General features: G+C 44.3%; 1 protein-coding gene across 3 annotated transcripts in view; it reads right to left on the reverse strand.

The window, feature by feature from the left end:
* Positions 1-19,905, reverse strand: part of LOC110501274 (melanophilin) — a 123,947-nt gene that overhangs the window by 22,904 nt on the left and 81,138 nt on the right. For all 3 annotated transcript variants that reach the window (XM_021578697.2, XM_021578696.2, XM_021578695.2), the window contains 2 exons: positions 4,049-4,132; positions 1,910-2,194 (listed from right to left, as the gene is read on the reverse strand). In XM_021578697.2, coding sequence (XP_021434372.1) covers positions 1,910-2,194; positions 4,049-4,132 — 369 coding nt within the window. The remainder of the gene's footprint in view (positions 1-1,909; positions 2,195-4,048; positions 4,133-19,905) is intronic.

A 19,905-nucleotide genomic window follows, 5' to 3' on the forward strand; every position in this document is an offset into this window, starting at 1 on the left:
TTAGGTCTGTAAATAGAATCCCGGATCCGGGTTTGGTCGACGCAACAGGTTAAATGTCTTTCTCACGTCGGCCACAGAGATCCGGCACACAAGGTCCTCGTGAACCGAGGGGCCCACGTTGGAGGTTCATTGTTGTTTTCCTCAAAGCGGGCAAAGAAGGTGTTTATCTTGTCCGGGAGAGAGGAGTTGGTGTCCGCGACATGGCTGGCTTTCCCTTTATAATCTGTGATTGTCTGGAGTCCCTGCCACATGCGTCTCATGTCTGAGCCATTGGATTGCGAATCCTCTTTGTCTCAGTACTGTCGTTTTGCTTCTGAATGCCTTATGGAAGTCATAGCTGGTCTGTTTGTACATGTCCATGTCCTAATTATTATTTTTCTATTCACTCACTGGCTAAGAGAAACTGCGCTATTAGACTTGCTCACCAAAGGCTACAGGTGGATAAGACAAATTCTAAGACATGAAAGAGACTTCATTCATCCTGAAAAATGTATCTATCCAGCATAGTGTGTTACACATACAGTACGTCTTGTGATTTTGCAGTTTTAGAGTCAAAATCATTTTGGCTAGATGTACTGTATGTCCTTCTTTTCATTAAGTTGCTATTATTGAATCAAACCCAGATGACGCATTTCAAAAAAGGGGCTGATGAGAAAGAAAGAGCTCTATTAGAGTAACGCCTGACCTTTGAACTTCTGTTCTGTTTCTAAGGTAACACATGCTTTAGAAGTTCAGTAATGAAAATCTTCAATATCTGAGCACAAAATGTCCACCATTCTGGCTTCACATTTTGAATGAATAGATGTGGCTTCCCTAAAACATTGAATGGTTTTAACTTCAGATGTTGCATGGTTTTTGCTTTCCATTAGATGGCTTCACATCTTAATGTTTGTTCACCCATGAGCCTTTACAACTTAACGAATAGATACATTGTGTGTGCACACAAATATCTGTTCTAAAAAGTTGGTGTTTTGTGTCATTGGGTGTTAAATGACATGTTTGAATAAACACCTTATCACGCTTTAATATCATTTATGGTCAGGTGATAATAACGAGTTTCAATAAAAAAAAGTCCAAAATATGTTGAAAAACCCATGTTCGCTTTTTCAAGAGAACATGATTGAAATCTGTATTGAAACAGTTTTGAATTTGCAGCAGAGACCACTTAAAGGAAATATGTTCCCTGTTCTGCCAATTTTTCAATAAATCTGTTAGAAACGAGCTGTTTGAGAAGGAACATGTAAACAGGCATGCTCAGCAACTTGAATAATGGCTGAGCATGCACTTCAGTGAAGTGGCTGAAAAAGCTATTCTCCAGCCAATGATATCCAGTGAAAAAAGGTAGAATAGATTGCTAAAAGATTAAAAGTGAAGGCAAATCCTACACTGCAAAAAAAGTATGTATTGGTTCAACGTACAACTAACTATAAGGCAATTAGCTGCAATAGAATTGTGAGTTCTCAACAAGATTTCACAAAAAAATAAAAATATTGCAGCTGGTTGCCTTACAATTGTACGTTGAATTTCTGCTAGTAAGTTTATATATCCATAACACAACGCAAGTGTGACGCGTTTGCTACAATAGGCATGTTCGTTTACAATATATGTGTGTGCGCATGTTTGTAATGTTGTGCATATGAGTATTAGTGATGAATTTTTTTGTAAACTTACATGCAAATCTTCCACTGACTCAAATATCTCAGGTCAGGATTCAGTGCATTGGAGGTGTGTAATAGGATGCAATTGAGGTGGTTCGGTGAAATAATATGATGAGTAACCTTGCTTGAGACCTAAAGATTTGCGTTAGCTCGCTGAGCTATTGCCTTAACTTTAGCTCGACGGGCTAACAATATTGTGACCCACAGATGACTGAGGGCAAACCCAGTCGGTCACCCTTGCGTTTCTCTACCTGTACTTCAGAGGGCTCCTGCAGTTCATCGATGGGTGGGCTGATCATGATGCCCGGTCTGGAGGAGGGTCTGGAGAGGGACCCGGATGGGCTCACGTCCCCCCTAAGGCGCCTCCCCCACCCTGGGCTCTCCTTAGGGGATGGGGGCCTCTTGGGTTCATCCTCCTCCGAGGACAGACCCTTGTCACTGATGTTGCCCGTCAGCTGGTCCAGCTTCTGCCTCAGCTGCAGTTCCTCCAGGTCCACCTCCTCCCACTGGGGCAGGGGAGAAGTACAAGACTGGCCCTAGGAAAACACAGAATGGGGAGAAATGAGTCATCACTTATAAATATGGTTATTTTGTTTGTTTCATTTCATTACACAATGGCATAATGTTTATTATGTTATGGGAAAAAAAGCATTATTGTCCCCCATGATGAGGGGATGAGGGGACAGAGGATCCGTGGACCTGTCTCCGTCTATTAGTACGTTCGTCACACGTGATATCTCAGACAGCACTGACCAATTTTGACGGCACATGGGTGAATGATGCGTCGTAACATAGAGATCCGGCATTTAGAAAATTACACTGATTGGCCAGATGATGGCGCTATAACAAGCGATTGAAAATGCTAACTTTGAAAGGTCACGCCTCCCACCACGTTTGACCTAAAGTCGTGAAATTCGGTACGTAGGTCCCTCAGATGCCACAACAGCTTCAATGCGCCTTTGAATTGAATTTATTTGGGGATAGATTTTGGGATAAATTCTTGGCATAGATTGTACAAGTGGACCTAAACCATGCCAGGAAAATGCACCCCACACCATAACATATACTTTGTATCACTCATTTACTCAAGTGATTTTATTTTATTTTGGGAGTTACTGGTATGTCTAGTCGGAAAGGCAGTAGTTTGGGCAGCATGCGTGCCAAATATACAGCTTGTTGCGCTGTGGCCATAGAAGGCTTTTGGAACCTCTTACTCCCGCAATGTGACTGTTAAACTCATGGGTAAACTAGCAATGACTGCAAGTCCTGACTTGAATGCGAACTGTCATCTATGGATTATATTTCTATATTTTTTTTACCTTTAGCTTTTCCCCCCCTCAAAACAAAGTCCCTGGGCTCTGCATCATTCGTGGGGCACGACATGGTTACTGTTTGCCTTGTTTGAAGTTGTGTTACTTGGTATACCAGTCAAAAACGCATCTATATATTTTTGTTTAGAGTTGAGCATGGCAAATAATTCAATAATAATAATAGAAAAAGAAGCAGAGACACAAAAGTAATTAAATGTAATCCAGTCTGACAGAGCAATGGACTACACAAACTTACTGTATGAACCCCCTTTATTAATACAATAAAATCCTGCTTTTAAAGGTGAAGACACTATTACCATAACAATAGTTACAAAATAAAAGTCTTAAATAAATCATAGCAAATATTTTTTACTTTTCTTTTGTCAAGGAAAAATTGAATTTATCAGAGGGTTGCTGAACAGATAGACTACTGTAATAACTACATAAACATAGGCCTAATGCAGATTTATTATTTTACAAACAACTTGACAGATGTTTATAGGGATGAATAATATTCTATAGTTGTGTAACCAGAAGCCAACATTTTTCAAACGTCCAAATGTTTTCTTGACTTTGTACGGGAGATGCTTTACAGATGCTTTGCAGATCCTGCTTTCACAAAAATGTTTACTGAACGATAATTAATGTAATAGCGCATTAGCCACAAAAAGGCAAAGCATGATTCGTTTTGGAAGCAAAAAAGAATGAGCAATCAAGCTCAAAGCCTGCCTTGTTTATAGTGAAGTGTTTTGAATTTAACTTAATACACATTTTCAAAGGTCTGCTGGTTTTCCCCTGGCAACTGACGGCTTGGACACGAGGTCTCGGAAGTGTCGATGCAAAAATGATCTCAGACTTGCGTGACAAACCATTAATCATGAGATTTTTGTGTATATGGCTCCTCTTCTCTCATTAACAAAGGGTTAGAGTGAACCTGCTTTCAGGTATAACATTCATGAGACAAAAGAGCTTTTGAGCATACCAATAAGTGAAAAACATAGAGCTTTAGAACCGACTGGTGTAGAGCACTGTCCCAAACATTCTGTTCTTTGTACAGTCTCTAGGGGTAAGGCCCTTTACCTGGTCATAGGGGGATGTCACTTTCTGTTCCAGACGGTTCAGTAGTTTCTCAATGACCGACATGCGTCTGTTCAGCTCAGTTATCTGCAGCAGAGAGACACACACAGAGACAAGGAAAGGGAGGAAAGGAGAGACAGGAAGACAAAATACCCATTGTGACTGTATGGTATGTGTTGTAGTGTAAAAACTGTGTATAAAATTAAAGCACAAGCTTCAGCCATGGGTTTTGGGTCATTCAAGCATGGTGGTGGCTGCATCATGTTATGGGTATTCTTGTCATCAGCAAGGGAGTTTTTTGTTGTTGATAAAAATAAATGTAATAGAGCTAAGCACAGGCAAAACCCTACAGAACAAGCTGGTTCAGTCTGCTTTCTAACAGACACAGGGAGACAAAAATCACCTTTCAGCAGGACAATAAGCTAAAAACACAAGGTCCAATATACACTGTAGTTGCTTACCAAGATGACATTGAATGTTCCTTAGAGGCCTAGTTAATTTTTTGACTTAAAATCAGCTTGAAAATCTATGGCAAGATTTGAAAATGGCTGTCCAGCAATGATCAACAACCAATTTGACAGAACTTGAATAATGTTTTTAAGAATAATGTGCTACTATTATACAATCCAGGGGTGCAAAGCTCTTAAAGACTTACCCAGAAAGACTCACAACTGTAAATCACTGCCAAAGGTGATTCTAACCTTTACTGACTCAGGGTTGTGAATACTTATGTAAATTTGATATTTCTGTATTTCATTTTCAATAACTTAGCAAACATTTCGAAAACCTGTTTCCATTTGTCATTATGGGTTATTGTGTGTAGAAGGGTGAGAAAAAATCTAAAACATTTAATTCAAGCAGTAAAACAACAAAATGTGGGATTAATCTAGGGGTATGAATACGTTCTGAAGGCACTGTATCTGAAGCAGTGGGTTCCCACCCAAACCAATAGATTCTGAAAAACACTTCCACAATTATTGAGAGGTCCAAATCCTTTCAATTTTAATGAATGGGTGCTATTTTGATCCACAATGCTATCTGCATTTTATGTATACTGAACAAAAATAGAAAAGCAACATGCAACAAATTCAAAGATTTTACTGTTCATATAAGGAAAATCCATCCATAAGGAAAATCCATCTGTAATAAAGCCCACAAAAGGGCTTTATTACAGATGGAAATACTCCTGACAAAGTTGGAAACACAGAATCATTTAGAATGTCATTGTATGCTGCAGAGTTAAGATTTCCCTTCACTGGAATTAAGGGGTCTAGCCCGAACCATGAAAAGCAGCCCCAGATCATTATACCTCCTCCAACAAACTTTACAGTTGGCACTATGCATTCGGGCAGGTAGCGTTCTCCTGGCATCCACCAAACCCAGATGCATCTGAGAATCGCTCCAGAGTCCATGGTGGCGATCTTTACACCACTCCAGCCGACACTTGGCATTGCGCATGGTGATGTTAGACTTGTGTGCATTGCTTGGCCATGGAAGCCCATTTCAAGAAGCTCCCGACGAACAGTTTTTGTGCTGAAGTTGCTTCCAGAGGCAGTTTGGAACTCGGTAGTGAGTGTTGCAATGGAGGACAGGTGATTTGTATGTGCTTACGTGCTTCAGCACTCTGGGGTCCCGTTGTTGCTCCACTTCACAATAACAGCACTTACAGTTGAACGGGGCAGCTCCAGCAGGGCAGAAATTTGACAAACTGACCTGTTGGAAAGGTGGCATCCTATGACGGTGCTACGGTGAAAGTCACTGAGCTCTTCAGTAAGGTCATTCTACTGCCAATATATGTCTATGGATTGCATGGTTGTGTGCTTGATTTTATACAGCTGTCAGCAACGGGTGTGGCTGAAATAGCCGAATCCACTAATTTGAAGGAGTGATCACATACACTAAATATACACAAGAGTATCTACAGCACCAGTTTGATTGAATCCAGCTCTTGATTTGAAAACACAAGATGAATGCCTAGTCTAGCAGTACACAATAGACAGATCATATGCCAGATGAGCTAACATAGACACTGAGAAAGGCTTGCCATTGGCTGCCGAAAAGAGTTTGGAGACTGATGCATAGATTGATGTCATGGCTTCTTTTGATCTCTGACAAACACATGTTGCTCTGCTGTCTGCTCTGTGTTTGACTGAGCTGCTCTCTTCTTCTCAACATCTCCCTAACTGCCCTAGTGTTGCCCAGATGTGAGACTAATTTAGCATGACACAGGATATCTCAATATTTTCTAAGGTGGGAATGAGAGAGAGAGTACAGCTGGGATTGAGAAGATAAAGCTCTTTGATATTGCGACAGACGACTGTCTTAATGCCTTTTTGTTTTGTTCTTTTCTCTGGCCTTATCCCCTCCTCAGTGATAGATGATCTGATCGTTTCGGGAAACATTCATATTTGATAAAATGTTTATTTAAAAAGACATGTTGTGTTATGTCTCCTATCTTCCGATAAATAATTTGATACAAGTAGTGAAATAAGCTATATTTATGTTGTGGAGAGGACATTGATTGATTGATTCAATGATAAACTGACCAACTAATTAGTTGAGTGTTTTTGCTTGATTGACAGACATAAACATGACCATGTCAATAATTGTACATGTACGGTGCCTATCATAAGTATTCACCTCCCTTGGAACCTGTCACATTTTGTTGCATTAAAAGTGGGAATTAAAAGGATTTCATTGATTTTTGGTCATTGATCCACACAAAATACTCCATAATGTCAAAGTGAAAAGAAAATTGTTTGGTCCCTCAGTCAAATAGTGAATTTCAAGCACAGATTCAACAACAAAGACCATGGAGTTTTTCAAATGCCTCGGTAAGAACTGTTACGTTCTCTAAAGACCAACCTAAATGTTGTCGCCCAACAGAAAAAATAACTAACAAAGGAGTCACCTTGACACCCACCATGGATGCCCACTAGATTTGCTTTAGAAAAGACAAACTATAGGAAAACCCCACATGAACTGAGGATAGTGAGTAAGAAAGAACAAACTATGAATATAGACCAACTAAACAGGGGTAAACGCCAGATTCAGGCTTTGTTTGGCTATGTAAAGTGAAAGAGCTGTAGCTCGCAACTCAGCTAATGTGAGGTGTAGCTCTCCCAACATCTCATTTCCAAATGAAATCTGCATGTCGTGGGTGAACCTATGCCGCCCCACTTATTGTGCAGTGTTTTCACTTTGAATGAAAACAAGGGTGGTTCAGCCATGAGCTGCTTTGGGCTGACCTTCTGGGCAAGGTGTGTCTTTGCGCTAATCAAATCAAATTGTATTTGTCACATGCGCAGAATACAAAAGGTGTAGACCTTACAGTGAAATGCTTACTTACAAGCCCTTAACCAACAATGCAGTTTTAAAGAATAACAAACAAACAAATAATTAAAGAGCAGCAGTAAATAACAATAGCGTAGCTATATACAGGTGGTACCGGTACACAGTCAATATGCAGGGGCACCGGTGTCGAAGTATTTGAGGTAATATGTACAAGTAGGTAGAGTTATTAAAGTGACTATGCGTAGATAATAACAGAGAGTAGCAGCAGCGTAGAGGGGGGGTGCAATGCAAATAGTCTGGGTAGCCATTTGATTAGATGTTCAGCAGTCTTATGGCTTGGGGATGGATAGAAGCTGTTTAGAAGCCTCTTTTTGTCGTGCCCTATTCACGACTGTCTTGGTGTGCATGGACCATGTTAGTTTGTTGCTGATGTGGAACTTGAAGCTCTCAACCTGCTCCACTACAGCCCCATGGATGAGAATGGGGGCGTGCTCGGTCCTCCTTTTCTTGTAGTCCACAATCATCTCCTTTGTCTTGATCGCATTGAGGGAGAGGTTGTTGTCCTTATACCACATGGTCAGGTCTCTGACCTCCTCGCTATAGGCTGTCTCATCGTTGTCGGTGATCAAGACTACCACTGTTGTGTCATCGCCAAACTTAATGACGGTGTTGGAGTCGTGCCTGGGTGAACAAGAAGTACAGGAGGGGACTGAGCACGCACCCCTGAATGGCCCCCGTGTTGAGGATCAGTGTGGCCGATGTGTTGTTACCTACCCTTACCACCTGGGGGTAGCCCGTCAGGAAGTCCAGGATCTAGTTGTAGAGAGAGGTGTTTAGTCCCAGGGTCCTTAGCTTAGTGATGAGGTGGAAAGGGCAGTGTGGAGTGCAAAAGAGATTACATCATCTGTGGATCTTTTGAGGTGGTATGCAAATTGGAGTGGGTCTATGATTTCTGGGATAATGGTGTTGATGTGAGCCAAGACCAGCCTTTCAAAGCATTTCTTGGCTACAGACGTGAGTGCTACGTGTCGGTAGTCAATCAGGCAGGTTACCTTAGTGTTCTTGGGCACTCGAATGACCCTGCTGGAGAGGAAGTGAAAGTCACTTGCAACCTTATGTTACAGCCACCAGACACAAACAGAGCAGACGAAGCCAACAAGCATCATTCTCTGTTCTTGGATCTGAGTCAACTCGACCCCAAAAGAGAAAAAGAAACGAGAATGACTGCTCATGACCTATCCATAAACCGGAAAAACATTGTTATGCATTTTGAAAGGTGGAAGAGTGATGCCAAAATGGCCACGTTCTCACAGTTCAGTTTTTAGCCTGCTAGCTACGTTAGTTGCTAACCTTAGTGTGTTTAATGTTCAGCTAGCTAACAAGTATACTTAGCTAGCTAACATCTTCTGTATTCTGACTGTTTTGTATTCAAATGAATCCAACGATAGCATCATGTAGCTACACTGCATAAACCCCACAAGATGCATAATGCTTTATTTCAACTAGCTAAAGCTAAATATGCAGATTGCTGACATGATAGTGCGTTTTCTTTGTAGATAATGCTAACTACCTAGGTGGTTGCAGCATTTTCAGCCCAGGACCACTCCAAAAAATTAATCTAGCTATAAAATTCAGTACGGTAACATCACACAAAAATATATTTCTCAGGGAGATACAGGTGGAGAAGGTCTGATTTCGAGGGAACCTGAGGCTGTAGAAGTTGTGGTTGTGCAAACCCCAACACAAGAAATTCTCACAACCAACAGAAAGAAAACCCAATACAAAACTTTTTTTAACATTTTCTATTTTTCTATTATACTTCTTCCCCCGGACGAGCCAATCCAAAACAAAACTTACATCTACCATACAGCAAAACGTGCAGCCAAACCAAAATGTGCACCAGGTCTACTTACTGGCAAAACACAAAAATCATATTGACTGCCCACCCTCGAAAGAACAAGTTGTCCTTACAAGCCGAACTTCAAGGGAAAACTCCTGCAACATCAGACGCCAGTGAAAGGAGTCAGCGTTTTGTGGAACTAGTCTTTTGCAGGAATATGAGAGGATTGTGATCAGTATAGACAACTTGCGAAGTAGAAGCCGACACAAACCTCAAAGAACTGAAAAGCCAGGATCAAAGCGAATGCTTCTTTCTCGATGGTAGAGTAGTGTTTTTGATAGGAGGTTAACTTCTTTGAAAAGTACCCCACAATGTGCTCAATTTCACTGTCTTGCTGTAGAAACATAGTACCTTCTCCTTAATTACTGGCATGTGTACAAAGAAAATGGAGAACGGCCATCTGGAGCAGTAAGCACCGGTGCGGAGACTAAAATGGCCTTTGTCTTCTTAAACACAGCTTGACAGTCTGAGCTCCAACGAAAAGTGACTTTGGTACTGGTCAAATCCGTAAGCGGGAAACAGCCTGGGCAAAGTTCTTTCAAAATGCCTGGTAGTAGCCAGCCATCTCCAAGAATCGGCCCAGTTCCTGGCGAGAAGTTGGCACAGGAAGGTTATTGATGGCCTCCACTTTTGCCATGACTAGTCAACTTTTCCTTGGCCCACCACTTTACCTTGGTATTTTACTCTTTGACAGGTTAACTATCAAGTTGGCAGACGCAAATAGTTCAAACCGGCTCCATAATATCCTGAAGGTGTTCTGGCCAGGTGGCACTAAATACTACCACATCATGATACGAAGAACCAGTTTTCTGCCCATCCCTGTCTTTGGGCACTGGGGAAAAAGACTGCTGAAAACTTGTAGTTTGAGGTGACTTATCTGCATTGTTTTTTGTGTAGGGATAATAAGTACTTGGTGCCTTGCTTGTGAAGGTAGTTTTATGTGTCAACACAAATTCATCTGTGAGAACTGTGCTCATTAATGTAGGTAGCAACTCTTTCTTGAAGGCAATTCTTGAACTACTAGAGCAGTATGAGTGTCTTTAATTCTTGACCTCTTGAGAAGCACCCCACCAAAAATACATGCTTGTTCCTATGCGACAGTCTTTCGGCAATTTAGGGAACTGTTCTCTCAATGGGGTAAGAGCCTGAAAAGTGAGCGTGTCCCAGAACAGGCAACAAAAATCCGACTTCAGGCCATTCGATCATACAGGACTTTCATTTTCATTTGCGTCTTTTCCATACGATCACTGGCAAACTCAAAGGAGCGGTTCAATCTGTATCAAAAAGTGCTAATGTGCTCCAACGGACCTCTGACATAATGTCCAAACAAGCTCATTCGGACTGAAACTGAGACTCCTGAACATTCTCCAGAACTGCAAATAGCACTATGGCCACCCAAAGTGCTATTTGCTTATGCAACTTTCAAACTGATTTCACCAATCTTATAACACCTACATTGTTTGTCAGTGACAGAAACTGTACAACAAAAGTGTTGTTTGAACACATATCTAGAGCTTCAGAGTAAGTCATGAGTGACTACAACAATACTGCAACTACTATAATCTTGGAAAAAAAGAGCCCCTAATTTGTTACGTATCCTGAAGACAAACCTGGATGTTGTCGCTCAACAGAAAAATTATCTAACAAATGAGTCACTTTTGACTACATAACTACATAAAAACAGAATGGGTTTCAAATGGTGTCTGAAAGTTGGCAGAGCAATGCAATTTTCCCTAATTTTTTTGTGCACTGAGCAGATTTAATGTCTTCTGAGCGCAAACTTGAACATTGCGAAAATTCTGTGCAACTTCCTGCGCGTGTTTACTGTGAACACTGAGGCTGTACCCACTTTAAGTTACAGTTTTAACAGTGGCAATGTAGGCTACTGTGGCTATTTGATCATAACGTAGGCCACCCAGAGTGGCCTACCATCAAAAGCAAATGGAGAAAATGCATTCGGTGTCCTGTGTGAATCTAGGTGTGCGATCTCTAATTCTCTCCTTCTCTCTTTCTCTCTCTCGGAGGACCTGAGCCCTAGGACCATGCCCCAGGACTACCTGACATGATGACTCCTTGCTCTCCCCAGTCCACCTGGCTGTGCTGCTGCTCCAGTTTCAACTGTTCTGCCTTAATATTATTCGACCATGCTGGTCATTTATGAACATTTGAACATCTTGGCCATGTTCTGTTATAATCTCCACCCGGCACAGCCAGAAGAGGACTGGCCATCCCACATATGCTCTCTCTAATTCTCTCTTTCTTTCTCTCTCTCGGAGGACCTGAGCCCTAGGACCATGCCCCAGGAATACCTGACATGATGACTCCTTGCTGTCCCCAGTCCACCTGACTGTGCTGCTGCTCCAGTTTCAACTGTTCTGCCTTATTATTATTCGACCATGCTGGTCATTTATGAACATTTGAACATCTTGACCATGTTTTGTTATAATCTCCACCCGGCACAGCCAGAAGAGGACTGGCCACCCCACATAGCCTGGTTCCTCTCTAGGTTTCTTCCTAGGTTTTGGCCTTTCTAGGGAGTTTTTCCTAGCCACCGTGCTTCTACACCTGCATTGCTTGCTGTTTGGGGTTTTAGGCTGGGTTTCTGTACAGCACTTTGAGATATCAGCTGATGTACGAAGGGCTATATAAATACATTTGATTTGATTTGATTTGATCCCATAACATTTTAAACCAGATTCAGGAAACTAGGCATATGTCACAAGTCACGACTTCACAGGAGAACCGTTTTAACGTAAAAACTTTTTTGGTTTTTGGCAGAAATGCCGTCTCGAACATGTGAACAGAAAAAGCTAGCAACCTTCCCACTAGCCATGATTGGCTGAGATAACGAGTGGGCTGGACATGCCGAGAGAGGATTGGTCTACCATATAGAAGGCTTCTGTCTATTTGAGCTCGTCAGTCTGTGTTGGTAATCCTGTCGAACGCTGTTTTTTAAAAGATGTATTGTGTAGTGGAGCTGCATAAGTGTTGCTCTCCACTTTCTGGAGGATCAAGTTTTGAAATCAGTGGAATTAGAATATGATAGCTAAAGAGATGGATAAAACACTTGTCTCTGGATTACATCTTCTAACTATGGGCAACTGTGGTATGGCAATCCTGACAGGGAGACACGTCCATCACGCATGATCATGTAAACAGGTAAGATTGTCGAGTGTTAGATGTTAGCTACATAATTACCTCAATTACCTCGACAACGGTGCCCCCCGCACATTGACTCTTATCTCTTAATTTTTTAATACCAGTGGTAACAACAACTAAGTATCTTGATTTTCATCCAGACTCTAACCTCAGTTGTGACACACGTGGAGCAGTCAGTGAGGAAGGACTCAAAACGCCTGTTCTTGCCAGAAATGGCCTACCCACTGAAGATCTGGTCACAGTCTATACTACACTGGTCAGGCCTTGTCTGGAATACAGTGGAGTGTGGTTAGTTGGATGCAGTAAAAAGCAGTAAGCCCAACTAGACAGGGTGCAGAGGAGGGCCTTGAGGATCATCTCCAGAGTTAGAGCAGTCCAGCCACAGCTCCCATCACTGCAGAGCATGCGAGAGCAGGCAGTAGTGCACCTAGTGAAGGACATGCACACTATTGACCATCCACTGAATGAACAGCTCCCTCCAAAAAGGAGGTAACTGCATCTCCAGGCTCCTGAGAAACAGCCACAAACTGTCCTGTATAACTGCCAGTACAAACTGCCTGCGAAACACCACTCCACCCACTGCTGTCATAACTCTAGCTCTTAAATGGTTCTCCCAAAGGTTCTCTTTCCATCCCTCTAAGTGAGCATTTCTCCTTTGCCAAGATAATCCATCCTCCTGACAGGTGTGGCATATCAAGAAGCTGATTAAACAGCATGATCATTACACAGGTGAATCTTGTGCTGGGGACAATAAAATACCACTTTAAAATGTGCAGTTTTGTCACACAACACAATGCCATAGATTTCTCAAGTTTTGAGGGAGCGTGCAATTGGCATTCTGACTGATGGAATGTCCACCAGAGCTGTTGCCAGAGATTTGAAAGTTCATTTCTCTACCATGAGATGCCTCCTCCAATGTTGTTTTGCAGATCACGTGACACCGGCACATTTTGGAATTCTAACACCTTAAAACATTGTGTTTGAGCTATATAATTCTGTATCATTGGATTAAACTATTTCTTCTGCATCCATTGTACAATTAGTCTGTGTGGTTAACAGGGGCTGAGCTAAAGAGGTGTTTGTGAGACAAGTATGGATCCCAAAGGTTTCCGGTCCGGGTCTTTTTAAAAAAAGATGTCTGCTATCTATGAAAAGCTGAGACTCTCACAAACATGCATGATTTGCTCTATGACGCTCACAAGCTACACGAGTCATTAGAAGGGGTTCTTCTATATAGAAGAGCATTGTTGATCCCAGGACTTAGTGTCTGTAATACTGAATTAAGCTCACATAGTTGCTCTCACAAACTGCAAATTCTACACATTTTTTACTAACTGGTTGGATATTCATCTCTGAGAAAACAATTTCTGTACTTACAGCATTCATATTAATTCATTTTTGTCAGGTTTTTGCATCGGATGACCTTTTTTTGTATTGACGTTTGTGACTAGATTTCCCATTTGAATTTGATATACCATTTCCAAGACTGTTTTTTTTTTACATTTTCTAAAAGTACATACTCAGAGTTTAAACATTAAATATCATACACTGCAGTTGGGGGAAACATTCTTATTTAAAATGTGATAAACGTGTTATTCCACCTTGTAGACAAGTACTAGAAAACCCCCTTAAGTTTTTCACACTTGCTCGAGAGCTCTTTTCTTGAGTAAGCCCATTCAGGTTCATCCATACCCTCTTAAGCTTTAGTTCGACGCATCTCTTTAAGTATTCCCGTCAGGCCATGTGCTAAACTGAGTGATTAAGGTGGTGTAGGAAACAAGTGGTTGAAGTAGTAACCTAAAAGAAGGTACATCTCCAGGTAAACATACAATTTATCTAGTCCTTGACCTATATCCTAACATGTTGTTCTTCACATTGTTTCTGGTAAATATACTATATATATCAAACTATATCCTATATATATAACAACAAAAAAAGATGTGAAGATGGGCCGATAGACAGGGCCGCCTTGTTTCTTGTTTAGCTCCTAAGCAACTTTATAGTATTATTTTTAAATGTTCTTTCTCATGTTATTAGCCCAGAATTTTGTTTTGTATTATTATATATAGCCTGAAATAACTTTTGGATATCAAAGAGGCAGTAACTCACCAGCATTTTGACCAGGAATACGACTTTCCTAAATTGGAACCTTTGTTTGTACGTTCCAAGGCGATTGAACTTATCCCAGACGCCGCCGGAGAATAAGTATTCGGAGTGGACTTTTAGTCTGACTCAGGAGGCGTGCACACCCTCTACCGCATCCGAGTATATTACTCGCTTATTTTCAGTCCCTGGACAATAAAGTTGAAGAGCTCAGGGCGAGCAATCTTCTTCCAGAGAGGCATCAGTGACAGTAACATGCTCTGTGTCATGTATTGTCATGTTGTGTCTTGTTTCTGTCCTTTCCCTTCACCCTGTCTCCCTCTGCTGGTCGTTATTAGGTTACCTTTTCTCCCCCTCTTTCCCCCAGCTGTTCCTTGTCTCCTCCTAACTACCTCGTCACCCCTTTTCCCACCTGTTCCCTTTTTCCCTCTGATTAGTCCTCTATATCTCTCTCTGTTTTTGTTCCTGTCTTTGTCGGATTCTTGTTTGTGTTTTTCATGCCTGAACCAGACTATCGTCATGTTTGCTGCAACCTTGTCCTGTCCTGTCGGAATCTGCCGGTCCATCTGAGCCTACCTATGTTTTGTTATTAAAGAAGTTCTGTTTACGTTAATTCGCTTTTGGGTCCTCATTCACGCACCGTAACAGAAGAATCCGACCAAGAATGGACCCAGCGACTTCGGATCCTCTCCACTCAGCCGTCGAGATCCAGGGAGCGATGCTAGGCAGACACGAGCAGGAATTGTTTGCTGCTCGACATGTCGTTGAGACCCTGGCCACCCAAGTCTCCAACCTCACAGAACAGGTTCACCATCTCCGCCTCGATCCACCGGCCACTTCCAGGGCTTTCGAATCTCCGGAGCCCAGAATCAATAACCCGCCGTGTTACTCTGGGGAGCCCACTGAATGCCGCTCGTTCCTCACCCAGTGTGATATTGTGTTTTCTCTCCAGCCCAACACTTACTCCAGGAGCACTGCTCGTGTCGCCTACGTCATATCTCTCCTTACTGGACGGGCTCGTGAGTGGGGCACGGCAATCTGGGAGGCAAGGGCTGAGTGTACTAACCAGTATCAGGACTTTAAGGAGGAGATGATACGGGTTTTTGATCGATCTGTTTTTGGGGAGGAGGCTTCCAGGGCCCTGTCTTCCCTATGTCAAGGTAATCGATCCATAACAGACTACTCTATTGAGTTTCGCACTCTTGCTGCCTCCAGTGGCTGGAACGAGCCGGCTTTGCTCGCTCGTTTTCTGGAGGGTCTCCGCGCAGAGGTAAAGGATGAGATTCTCTCCCGGGAGGTTCCTTCCAGCGTGGATTCCTTGATTGAACTCGCTATTCGCATTGAGCGACGGGTTGATCTTCGTCACCGAGCTCGTGGAAAGGAGCTCGCGTTCTCCGTTGCCCCCCTCTCCGCATCACTACCATCTTCCTCTGCCGGCTCGGGTGCTGAGCCTATGCAGCTGGGAGGTATCCGCATCTCGACTAAGGAGAGGGAACGGAGAATCACCAACCGCCTCTGTCTCTATTGCGGTTCTGCTGGTCATTTTGTCACTTCATGTCCAGTAAAAGCCAGAGCTCATCAGTAAGCGGAGGGCTACTGGTGAGCGCTACTACTCCTGTCTCTCCTTCAAGATCCTGCACTACCTTGTCGGTCCATCTACGCTGGACCGGTTCGTCAGCTTCCTGCAGTGCCTTAATAGACTCTGGGGCGGAGGGCTGTTTTATGGACGAGACCTGGGCTCGGGAACATGACATTCCTCTCAGACAGTTAAGGGAGTCCACGGCCTTGTTCGCCCTGGATGGTAGTCCTCTCCCCAGGATTCAGCGTGAGACGCTACCTTTAACCCTCACTGTTTCTGGTAATCATAGCGAAACCATTTCTTTTTTAATTTTTCGTTCACCTTTTACACCTGTTGTTTTGGGCCATCCCTGGCTAGTTTGTCATAATCCTTCCATTAATTGGTCTAGTAATTCTATCCTCTCCTGGAACGTCTCTTGTCATGTGAAATGTTTAATGTCTGCTATCCCTCCTGTTTCCTCTGTCTCTTCTTCACAGGAGGAGCCTGGTGATTTGACAGGGGTGCCGGAGGAATATCACGATCTGCGCACGGTGTTCAGTCGGTCCAGGGCCACCTCTCTTCCCCCACACCGGTCGTATGATTGTAGTATTGATCTCCTTCCGGGAACCACTCCCCCCCGGGGTAGACTATACTCTCTGTCGGCTCCCGAACGTAAGGCTCTCGAAGATTATTTGTCTGTAGCTCTTGCCGCCGGTACCATAGTCCCCTCCTCCTCTCCCGCCGGAGCAGGGTTTTTTTTTGTTAAGAAGAAGGACGGGTCCCTGCGCCCCTGCATAGATTATCGAGGGCTGAATGACATAACAGTGAAGAATCGTTATCCGCTTCCTCTTATGTCTTCAGCCTTCGAGATCCTGCAGGGAGCCAGGTTTTTCACTAAGTTGGACCTTCGTAACGCTTACCATCTCGTGCGCATCAGGGAGGGGGACGAGTGGAAGACGGCGTTTAACACTCCGTTAGGGCACTTTGAATACCGGGTTCTTCCTTTCGGCCTCGCTAACGCTCCAGCTGTCTTTCAGGCATTAGTCAATGATGTCCTGAGAGACATGCTGAACATCTTTGTTTTCGTTTACCTTGACGATATCCTGATTTTTTCACCGTCACTCCAGATTCATGTTCAGCACGTTCGACGTGTCCTCCAGCGCCTTTTAGAGAATTGTCTTTTTGTGAAGGCTGAGAAGTGCTCTTTTCATGCCTCCTCCGTCACATTTCTCGGTTCTGTTATTTCCGCTGAAGGCATTAAGATGGATCCCGCTAAGGTCCAAGCTGTCATTGATTGGCCCGTCCCTAAGTCACGCGTCGAGCTGCAGCGCTTTCTCGGCTTCGCGAACTTCTATCGTCGTTTCATCCGTAATTTCGGTCAGGTGGCAGCTCCTCTCACAGCCCTTACTTCTGTCAAGACGTGCTTTAAGTGGTCCGTTTCCACCCAGGGAGCTTTTGATCTCCTCAAGAATCGTTTTACATCCGCACCTATCCTTGTTACACCTGACGTCACTAGACAGTTCGTTGTCGAGGTTGACGCGTCAGAGGTGGGCGTGGGAGCCATTCTTTCTCAGCGCTCCCTCTCTGACGACAAGGTCCACCCTTGCGCGTATTTTTCTCATCGCCTGTCGCCGTCGGAACGTAACTATGATGTGGGAAACCGCGAACTGCTCGCCATCCGCTTAGCCCTAGGCGAATGGCGACAGTGGTTGGAGGGGGCGACCGTTCCTTTTGTCGTTTGGACTGACCATAGGAACCTTGAGTACATCCGTTCTGCCAAACGACTTAATGCGCGTCAGGCGCGCTGGGCGCTGTTTTTCGCTCGTTTCGAGTTCGTGATTTCTTATCGTCCGGGCTCTAAGAACACCAAGCCTGATGCTTTATCTCGTCTCTTCAGTTCTTCAGTAGCCTCCACTGACCCCGAGGGGATTCTCCCTGAGGGGCGTGTTGTCGGGTTGACTGTCTGGGGAATTGAGAGGCAGGTAAAGCAAGCACTCACTCAAACTCCGTCGCCGCGCGCTTGTCCTAGGAACCTTCTTTTCGTCCCCGTTCCTACTCGTCTGGCCGTTCTTCAGTGGGCTCCCTCTGCCAAGTTAGCCGGCCATCCTGGCGTTCGGGGTACGCTTGCTTCCATTCGCCAGCGTTTTTGGTGGCCCACCCGGGAGCATGACACGGGTCGCTTCGTGGCTGCTTGTTCGGTCTGCGCGCAGACTAAGTCCGGTAACTCCCCTCCTGCCGGCCGTCTCAGGCCGCTTCCCATTCCCTCTCGACCGTGGTCTCACATCGCCTTAGATTTTGTCACCGGACTGCCTTCGTCAGCGGGGAAGACTGTTATTCTTACGGTTGTCGACAGGTTCTCTAAGGCGGCTCATTTTATTCCCCTTGCTAAGCTTCCTTCTGCTAAAGAGACGGCACAAATCATCATCGAGAATGTTTTCAGAATTCATGGCCTTCCGTCAGACGTCGTTTCGGACAGAGGTCCGCAATTCACGTCTCAATTTTGGAGGGAGTTTTGCCGTTTGATTGGGGCTTCCGTCAGTCTCTCTTCCGGCTTTCACCCCCAGTCTAACGGTCAAGCAGAACGGGCCAATCAGACTATTGGTCGCATCTTACGCAGTCTTTCTTTTCGCAACCCTGCGTCTTGGTCAGAACAGCTCCCCTGGGCAGAATACGCCCACAACTCGCTTCCTTCGTCTGCGACCGGGCTATCTCCTTTTCAGAGTAGCCTCGGGTACCAGCCTCCGCTGTTCTCATCTCAGTTCGCCGAGTCCAGCGTCCCCTCCGCTCAGGCTTTTGTCCAACGTTGCGAGCGCACCTGGAAGAGGGTCAGGTCTGCACTTTGCCGTTATAGGGCGCAGACTGTGAGAGCTGCTAATAAGCGTAGAACTAAGAGTCCTAGATATTGTCGCAGTCAGAGAGTTTGGCTCTCCACTCAGAACCTTCCCCTTAAGACCGCTTCTCGCAAGTTGACCCCGCGGTTCATTGGTCCGTTCCGTATTTCTCGGATCATTAATCCTGTCGCAGTGCGACTTCTTCTTCCGCGATATCTTCGTCGCGTCCACCCGGTCTTCCATGTCTCCTGTGTCAAGCCCGTTCTTCGCGCCCCCGCTCGTCTTCCCCCCCCCCCCATCCTTGTCGAGGGCACACCCATCTACAGGGTCCGTAGGATTTTGGACATGCGTCCTCGGGGCCGTGGTCATCAGTACCTAGTAGATTGGGAGGGGTACGGTCCTGAGGAGAGGAGTTGGGTTCCCTCTCGGGACGTGCTGGACCGTGCGCTGATCGATGATTTCCTCCGTTGCCGCCAGGTTTCCTCCTCGAGTGCGCCAGGAGGCGCTCGGTGAGTGGGGGGGTACTGTCATGTATTGTCATGTTGTGTCTTGTTTCTGTCCTTTCCCTTCACCCTGTCTCCCTCTGCTGGTCGTTATTAGGTTACCTTTTCTCCCCCTCTTTCCCCCAGCTGTTCCTTGTCTCCTCCTAACTACCTCGTCACCCCTTTTCCCACCTGTTCCCTTTTTCCCTCTGATTAGTCCTCTATATCTCTCTCTGTTTTTGTTCCTGTCTTTGTCGGATTCTTGTTTGTGTTTTTCATGCCTGAACCAGACTATCGTCATGTTTGCTGCAACCTTGTCCTGTCCTGTCGGAATCTGCCGGTCCATCTGAGCCTACCTATGTTTTGTTATTAAAGAAGTTCTGTTTACGTTAATTCACTTTTGGGTCCTCATTCACGCACCGTAACACTCTGTTTCACAGAATCATGGCTCTCTCCAGATATACTGTCCCCATCCATACAGCCAGCAGGGTTTTCAATACATTGTGCGGATAGGTATAATGAACTCTCTGGGA

Source organism: Oncorhynchus mykiss, chromosome 22 (genome assembly GCF_013265735.2).
Source record: "Oncorhynchus mykiss isolate Arlee chromosome 22, USDA_OmykA_1.1, whole genome shotgun sequence".
In the NCBI taxonomy this organism is placed as follows: domain Eukaryota; kingdom Metazoa; phylum Chordata; class Actinopteri; order Salmoniformes; family Salmonidae; genus Oncorhynchus; species Oncorhynchus mykiss.